Source organism: Choloepus didactylus, chromosome 22 (assembly GCF_015220235.1).
Source record: "Choloepus didactylus isolate mChoDid1 chromosome 22, mChoDid1.pri, whole genome shotgun sequence".
In the NCBI taxonomy this organism is placed as follows: Eukaryota; Metazoa; Chordata; class Mammalia; order Pilosa; family Megalonychidae; genus Choloepus; species Choloepus didactylus.
The window spans coordinates 28,036,939-28,046,197 of NC_051328.1; the positions used below are offsets into that span (position 1 = coordinate 28,036,939).

The 9,259-nt window shown below is 37.6% G+C and overlaps 1 protein-coding gene and 1 pseudogene across 1 annotated transcript; both read left to right on the top strand.

Moving 5' to 3' along the window:
- Nucleotides 1-2,032: 2,032 nt before the first annotated feature.
- On the top strand, nt 2,033-3,676 carry LOC119518996 (annotated as a pseudogene).
- Nucleotides 3,677-5,145: 1,469 nt separating this feature from the next.
- LOC119518611 (BTB/POZ domain-containing protein 1) lies at nt 5,146-8,259 on the top strand. The gene has a single exon (XM_037815853.1). It carries the CDS (start codon nt 5,194-5,196, stop codon nt 6,634-6,636), a length of 1,443 nt encoding a protein of 480 aa, XP_037671781.1. The 5' UTR covers nt 5,146-5,193; the 3' UTR covers nt 6,637-8,259.
- Nucleotides 8,260-9,259: the final 1,000 nt, after the last annotated feature.

Here is a 9,259-nt window from a genome sequence, read left to right on the forward strand (position 1 = left end):
GATAGTAATGTAAAATGGTACAGCCACTGGGGAAGGTAGTTTGGTGTTTCCTCAGAAAGTTAAATATAGAATTACCATATGACCTGGCAATCCTGCTGCTAGGTATGTACTCAAGAGAACTGAAAGCAGGGGCTTGAACAGATATTTGCACACCAGTATTCATAGTGGCTTTAGTTACAATTGCGAAAAGATGGAATCAGCTCGTGTCCATCAACAAATGAATGGATTTGCAAAATGTTGTTTATAAATTTGGAATATTATGCAGCCTTGAAAAGGAACAAAGTTCTGATACATACGACAGACAACATGGTTCAACCTTGAAGACATCATGTTGAGTAAAATAAGCCAGACACAAAAGGATGAAAACTGTATGATCTCACTGATATAAAATAATTAGAATAAGAAAATTCATAGAGTCAGGAACTAGAATACAAGTTACCAGGGATTGGGGAAGGGTAGGAAATGAGGAGTTAATGCTTAATTGGTATAGAATTTCTGATTGGGATGATAGAGAAGTTTTTTTTTGTTTGTTTGTTTTGTTTTTTGGCTTTTATAAAGGGTGTTTATTTGGTTACACAGTTACAGTCTTAAGGCCATACAGTGTCCAAGGTAAAGCATCAATGATAAGGTACCTTCACTGGAGTATGGCTAAGATAGAGAAGTTTTGGTAATGGATGATGGTGATAGTAGCACAACACTGTGAATGTAATTAACACAACTGAATTATGTATCTGAATGTGTTTACAAAGGGGAAGATTTAGGTTGTATATATGCTAATAAAATAAAAATTAAAAAAAGATAAAGAGACAATGGCAGTTAAATGCAATATATAATACTGGATGGGATCTAAGAATGGAGCAGAAAAGCCTCAAAAGGCCATTGTAGGGACATAAGAAAAAATTGTAATAGAGAATGTAAGCTTTATATCAATATCAAACTTCTTGAACTTGATGACTGCCCTAAAGCTGATTATATAAGCGAAAATCCTTGTTTGTAGGAAATGTGCATTGAAGTACTAGGTATTCGAGGAATATGATGTATGCAACCTGTTCTCAAATGCTGAGAGAGAGAGGGAGAGAGGGAGAGAGGGAGAGAGGGAGAGAGAATGATATGGCAAAGAAGGAAAAATTTTAAAATTGGTTGATCTGGGTATCTGGAGAGTGGGGGCATGTTGGCGTTCTCTGTATGAGGTTTGTATTATTTTTTGCAACTGTCCTGTAAGTTTGAAATTATTTCACAATAAAAAGTTTTTTTTTTTTTTTAAAGTATGGGCTACCATGTCATATCTATCAGGTTGGCAAAATTTATAACCTGAGAAAGTAAGGAATTGACAAGGATGTGGAACTGGAAACTCTTGGTAATTGCTAGGAGAATTTAAATGAATGTATCCACTTAGGAAAACAATCAGTTACGTCTAGAAAAATTGATGCACATCTCGCAACTGCTAGTTCATTTGTAGGTATATAACCTAGAAAAACTCACACAAGAATCTTCATGGAATATGAAATAACATTAATCATGAGTATCCTTCTTAGCCTGCTTTATTTTTCTTCATGGCATTTATGATGACTTGATATTTATTTTTTCATTTCCTGCCTCTTCCTTTAGAATGTGAATTTTATGAGAGCAAAGACTTTGTGTTATTCAGTGCTGAATCTCCAGGGCCTTGAACAGTTTGCCTGTTATATTTGAGAGGAAAAAACTTTATTAACATCTAATCAAGCACATCATGTTTAAATATAATCTATAATAAATAAGATTAGATTTAGATCAATAGAGTTTAAGACCTTTTTAATAATTGTAACCTATTGTTAATTTATTGTTACTTTTAATCTTATTTATAGGCCTTGTATTGAATGTTCTTTTTTCTTTTTTTTATTAAGTGCCTCACACCTAACCTTAGAGTCGTATTTTCCTTGGGCAGAGGGAATTTAAGTGAGCACTCTTTGAACATGTGTGGTATGCTGATCATTTTTTCAAGGTGGTTGATGGATATAGCAAATACGTGGGCTCTGTCTTCAGAGAGTTTGCTCTTCTAATTATGCATCAGAGGTAAGCAACTAAATAAAGCAGACTGAAGTAAATGCTATTGCTTGGGCACTCGGAACGTTAGAGGATGAAGGATTATTTCTAACTTGGGGGCGCAGATATGGCTTCTTAAAAGGCAACACCAGATCAATACTGGAGTTAATAGCCTGGGTGTCATTTGCACAGAGGTGATAGTTGAGGCTCCAGGATGAATTTGTCGATTTCTGAATTATTATAGCAGGTTTACAAATTAATGTTACAGTGAAGGAAACATTTTCTTCACCTATTCACCAAGTTTGGAGCATGTAACACTTGCTGTTATTATAATAATATTAGTACAGTATGAGGAACTTGACACCTTTTTCTCTCATCTTTTTGAAATTACTGTGGAAACAGATATGGAAAAGCAACACCATCAAAAGGAGTGATGATCAGCAATCCCATGATAAATCTGGATGTTAGTTCATATGCCTCAGGACATCCAGTTGGGAACTGCACACCAGCTCCTGGGGTCAGACTTTCATCCACTTAATACCCCTCTTTGCGTGAACTACTAAACCTAACCATGAATGGCTACCCAAAGGAAACACGTGGTGAAAGATTTCAATCCTTACATCACCTGCTGTATCTGTAAAGGGGATCTGATCAAGCCAACTACAGTGACTGAATGCTGCCATACCTTGTGTAAGACTTGTATTGTCCAGCACTTTGAAGATAGCAGTGATTGTCCTTAGTGTGGCAACCAAGTTCATGAGACAAACCCATTAGAAATATTAAGGTTGGATATACATTAGACGAAATTATATTTAAGCTGGTCCCTGGACTATGAGAACAAGAACTTGAGCATGAATCTGAATTTTGGAAGAAAAATAAGCCTCGAGAAAATGGACAAGATGATGCTTCAATGTTGACAAACCTAAAGTAGATGAAGAAGGTGATGAAAATCAAGATGATAAAGACTAGCACAGAAGTGACCCACACATTGCTATGTGTCTAGATTGTTTACGTAATAATGGACAGTCGGGACAATGTAGTAAAGGGTTTAATGAAGAAAGTCATCTGATGTTCTACATGCGTGACTGTGGGAACTATTAAAAAATTTCTAAGTTTAAAACTAAAACATGCAAGTTCTTACGAGTTGCATGTGCTGTGCAATGGTGAAATTACGGGGAAGGATCATACTATGGAATTCATCTGCATGACAAGATGGTGACTAAGAGGCGAAAACTTTTGGTGTCTAAACTGCTCAGCTTCGGAAGTCTTCTGTCAGCATGACCCTTTGTATCAGTCATACCTCGTGGTTTTGCAGTATCGACCAAGAATTGATTTCAGTTAGGCTCCTAGATCCCACTGAGATGAATTCTGCACTATTTGTTTAATCTTTGACAGATTGCACAATGAATGGTGTGTTGACTAGAGAGATACAGCTAGATTTTCAGCATGCAAATAAGGCCATTGTCTGTCTCTAAATTGTCAGTTGCACCTATGTTGTTTCTATTAAGAACAAACCAAGTGCCATTCTGCTACTGACCTGTCTGCATTTGTGCTCACAGTGTGCAAGTCACAGTTGAAATCAATTAGGTGTGCAGCCATGATCCAGCCTTCTGAATATTTTCCTTGCTTGTTCCAAGATTGTTCTAATGTTTGATTACCCTAGTAAAATGGCTCAATATTTGTGGTGTGGCAGTTTTCACATGCTTAATATTTATCAATTCTTGTTTAAATAGAGTACTTTATAAGAAATTAGTAATTATATCTTGAAATTATTTTGTATGGGAAATATATTTAGAAAAGTGGTTTTTGAGCCATGGTCTTGTTCTTAGTAAGCTTTTTGTGTACAAAATAGTTCACTCTTGAGTGTGCAAGTCCTTTACTAAGAATTCCAATTATTCTTTAACATTAGAGTACATCATACTTATAAACATTTTAAGTCATCTGTCTGTGTAATCTACCAATTGCACAAGGAAGGCCTGTTAGCCCTCCAGATTGAAAAGGTATGTGACTTTTTAAGAGAATTGAAGTGAGATTCACAACCATTCAAAAGGTTGGCAGCTGATCATATTTACTGCTAATAAAATTAATGTGCAAGAAAGATTAATCTTTCATAATGCCTATGACAGGCAGGTGCTGCTTCATGAAAATTCATTGTATAGTCCATTTTATGTATGCATCATTATGTTGCTCTCATTTAATGAGTATGTTGTTTTTCTTTTTAAGTGGCCTTAGGTGTGTGTCATTGTGGCATGCAGAGGATGAAGATGATTTTAAATATTAGGATTTTTAGAGCAGATAACATTAGCTACTTTATGAATTTCAGATGTCTCAAAGCAGTTGTAGATTAAAACTGTTAGTTAACTATCACATTTCCAAACCAAATGTGTAAAATTGAGTAAGTGCAGTATAGCAGATGAATATGGTAACCAAAATTAATGGTTTGAGGGCATTTTATTTTAAATCCTGTAGTAATTGGGGAAGTGGGATTATTGTTGTTTATACGAGTTCATTGAGGTCAGAGCTATGATAATGTCCTTGATTTTGTCATTTTGTTAAGTCTTCTATTTAATAATAATTTTTTAAAAAAAGGCAGCACCATTTGTGCTGAGTCTGTCAGAGGAGTAATTGCTTAATAATAGAGTCTGTTTTTAATGGGTTCCAGATTAAGCAAAAGCATAGATATGTGAGAGTATAAGGAATAGTGAAAAACCTTGCACCCTCAGCCAGAATTCCGTGAGAGAATTAAGCCCTCCTGACTTAGGGTATCTATTTTCAAGTAATGCATTTACTTCTCTCCTGCACCTGGAATGGTCCTAATACTGTATCATTCTTGGGAGAATTGAAAAAAGGATCATTCAAATGACTTTGTGTGTTCTGTGATTCATAATAGGAACCCAGTTGAAAGTGTGCAAGAGAGATGCTAATGCTGCCGAAAATGCAAAATATCAGAAATGGATTGACTTTAATAAAGGAGGTTTATTAGGTTACAAATTCACAGTTCTAAGGCCATAAAAGTGTCCAAACTAAGGCATCAACAAGAGGCTGCTGTTAGGTTTTTTGACCAGGAAGAGAAGAGATCAAAGCTCAATTAGAGCTCCCGGGGCGGCCTCGGCGATGGCGACTGGGCCGCGAGAACGCTCTCCTTAGTCCGGGGAGACGCGCCGCTACAGAATGGCATCGGTCGGGCCGGCTGCGCCGGGGGAGCAAGACCAGGGGGCTGAGACCGAGCCGGGCTCCGCGGGGTCGCCGCCGTCGCCGTCCCCTCTGGGGCCCCTGCTCCCCCTGCAGAGGGAGCCGCTCTACAACTGGCAGGCGACCAAGGCGTCGCTGAAGGAGCGCTTCGCCTTCCTCTTCAACTCGGAGCTGCTGAGTGATGTGCGCTTCGTACTGGGCAAGGGCCGTGGCGCCGCCGCTGCCGGGGGCCCGCAGCGCATCCCCGCCCACCGCTTCGTGCTGGCGGCGGGCAGCGCCGTCTTCGACGCCATGTTCAACGGCGGCATGGCCACCACGTCAGCCGAGATCGAGCTGCCGGACGTCGAGCCCGCTGCCTTCCTGGCGCTTTTGAGATTTCTTTATTCAGATGAAGTTCAAATTGGTCCAGAAACAGTTATGACCACCCTTTATACTGCTAAGAAATATGCAGTTCCAGCCTTGGAAGCACATTGTGTGGAATTCCTTACCAAACATCTTAGGGCAGATAATGCCTTTATGCTTCTGACTCAGGCTCGATTATTTGATGAACCTCAGCTTGCTAGTCTTTGTCTAGACACGATAGACAAAAGCACAATGGATGCAATAAGTGCAGAAGGGTTTACTGATATTGACATAGATACACTCTGTGCAGTTCTAGAAAGAGACACACTTAGTATTCGAGAAAGTCGACTTTTTGGAGCTGTTGTACGCTGGGCAGAAGCAGAATGTCAGAGACAACAATTGCCTGTGACTTTTGGAAACAAACAGAAAGTTCTAGGAAAAGCCCTTTCCTTAATTCGGTTCCCACTGATGACGATTGAGGAGTTTGCAGCAGGTCCTGCTCAATCTGGAATTTTGTCAGATCGTGAAGTGGTAAATCTCTTTCTTCATTTTACTGTCAATCCTAAACCCAGAGTTGATTACATTGACCGACCAAGATGCTGCCTCAGAGGAAAGGAATGCAGCATCAATAGGTTTCAGCAAGTAGAGAGCCGTTGGGGTTACAGTGGAACGAGTGACCGAATCAGGTTTACGGTTAATAGAAGAATTTCTGTAGTTGGATTTGGTTTATATGGATCTATTCATGGTCCCACAGATTATCAAGTGAATATACAGATTATTGAATATGAAAAAAAACAAACTTTGGGACAAAATGATACTGGATTTAGTTGCGATGGGACCTCTAATACATTCAGGGTCATGTTCAAAGAACCGATAGAGATCCTGCCCAATGTGTGCTACACAGCCTGCGCAACACTGAAAGGTCCAGATTCCCACTATGGCACAAAAGGATTGAAGAAAGTAGTGCATGAAACACCTACTGCTAGCAAGACTGTTTTTTTCTTTTTTAGTTCTCCTGGCAATAATAATGGCACATCAATAGAAGATGGACAAATACCAGAAATAATATTTTATACATAATTTAGCATTAGGATACATCTTGGCTAAATAGAACCATACCTTCTAGTCTCAAAGACATAAATAACTGGTCACAAAAAATAGTTTGAGTGTTATGAATATTTATCATTTTAAGAAACATTTTAGTTTCTTAGAGGAAATAGAAAAATGTTGACTTACTCTGCATGATTTAAAGGCAGATTTTCCATTTTCTTACATCCTGAGATGAAACGAGAACTGGATTTAATTTTTAAAAACAAAAAGCAGCTATTTCAATGTTCTCTTGCATAATTTCATAGATCAACTGATTCGTGATCTTTTGATAGTTTTATAAGTGAAAGATTCACATATATAGCTGCTTTGTTCTGGTTTAAAGTATTTCGAAGGTTAGATGAGGTGAGATGGGTCACTTCCTACAGAATTCATATGAACTCAAATAACTAATGCCAGAGAATTAAGAAAACTGACTTTTTATATTTGGAGTTTGGAAATATTGAACAAACTGTGAAGAAATAATCTGGTTGTTAGCATTTGAAATAGAGCTAAAAATAGGCCTAATAAACAACTAAGAAAACTTTCAGTGCATTTACAGAAAAGGATATTTTGTAATAGTATAGTAATCTGTTAAACAGTACAGTTTTAAAATACAAATGGAGTTTGTATAAATTCACAATAATGTGATATAAACAGGATCTAAAGGATAGTCTAAGACTGGATTCTTTATCACTAAACTGCATCACTGTACCTGTCTATCTGTATGGGGCTGCTGCTGGTAACTCCCGAGATTGAGATATTGGTGATGATGATGGTGGTGGTAAGTGGGTATACAAACATCAGTTCAACCTTGTGGTGATAATCTTAACAAAAAGAAACAGAATAAAATATTAACATATTTCTAACAATTTTGACATTTTAAAGATACCCAACAGAATCACTCTTGAAAAGTATGCTTTCTGTCACATACACAATTCTGTCCAAGAATTAAAATGTTGAATGTTTATGGCATCATTAATGTCACTAGTGCAACTGTATTAGGAGATAAGTAAATCTGGCAGAATGACATTTATACTTTTTTATAAAGCAAATTATTTTATATAAATGAAATAACATCGCTTTTTTCCCTTGAAATGATTACCTTATGAAAACCTTAAGTGTCATTAAGTTTAAGGTATATCCCATAGTCGTGGAAGATGTTTAAAACTCAAAATTCTTTTAAGTATCTACTTAAAGAGAATTTTTTTCTAAATAATAGTAATTAGGATATTTTAAAAAATTTCATCCTAAGTAATATTTCATTTTATTTCATCTTATTTTCAAGAAGGTAGTGAAATGTGTGGATAGCAGGTGTCTCTTGAAATTGTTAAAGAAAAGGGATACTTTTCTATCTCTGGTACCAGTGATCTTATGGATATAAACCTCAGTTAACTGGAATAGCTATCGAACTTGTGGTTCTGATTAACTGAAGATTAACCAGCAAACACTCTGTAGCAACCAGTATGGAAGACACGTCTGCCAGTGAGTATGGTGTACCAGAGATAAGTTAATTTTTTTGACATTTGAGACATTTCAAATGCCTCAAATATGATGTACTGAACAACAATGACTGTAACTTAGTGTATTTTTTTTTTTTAATAAATATCTATTATCCTTTTAAAAAAAAAAAAAAAAAAAAAAAAAAAAAGCTCAATTAGAGAAAGTTTTATTGTAGGCATGCATAGGCAGGCTGAAGCCTGAGAGTGGCAACAGCACTGAACAAAGGTGGGAGTACAATTTTATAGCTTTTTGGGAGGGGGGTTGGTGGAATAATTGTTGGTGGGTAAAACAGAGAAGTAAGGAGTTGAGTCAGGGGATTGGTTTGCTCAGCAGGGTAAGATAAGGAGTTGACGTCACAGAGGTTATTACGTTATGGAAAATTTTTGGTTTTGTCAGACTGTTATATTAGCTAAGAGTGGATTTTTTGTAAACAGTCATGTCTTTTGTGGAAGAGCTGCTAAGGGTGTGTTGTGTATGTGTTGGGGGTGGGGAGTTTTGCCTAATAGATACCTTCACTGAAGAAAAGCTGATGGCATCTAGGGTTCCTCTGTCACATGGGAAGGCACGGAGCTGAGTCTTCTGGGCCTCTTCCAAGGTTAGCTTTTGCTTTCCAATGCTTTCTCCAGAATGTCTCTGGGCTTCTGTCTTAGCTTCTCTCTCTCTCAGCTCCTATGTGTCCTTGCTTGTTTCTCTCTAAGCATCTGGGGGTCCTCTCTTAGCTTCTCTGGGGCAAACTCTGAATTTCATCTCTTAGCTTCTCTCCTGGTTCTGGTTTCAATGGGTCTCTTAGCTCTCTTCAAAATGTTTCTGCCTTTTACCCTATCATAGAGGATGCCGGTAAACTAATTAGGACCCAGCTTGAATGGGCGGGGTCACACCTCCATGGAAACAACCCTAATCAAAAGACCCAACCCAACGATAAGTCTGCCCCACAAGATTGAATTAAAAGAACATGGCTTTTCTGGGGGACATAATAATAGATCCAAACCAGCACAAGAGAATATTAGAATAAGTTGTGACATATCAAGAATACTATTCTAAGGAATTTGGGCTTTATTCCCTGAGCCCTAGAGCATTACTGAAAGGTTTTAAAGGACCTGGTCTTTGTGAACTT

Excerpts from the sequence above, each read along its gene's own strand:
- LOC119518611 (XM_037815853.1), top strand. The coding sequence starts at position 5,194 with ATGGCATCGGTCGGGCCGGCTGCGCCGGGGGAGCAAGACCAGGGGGCT.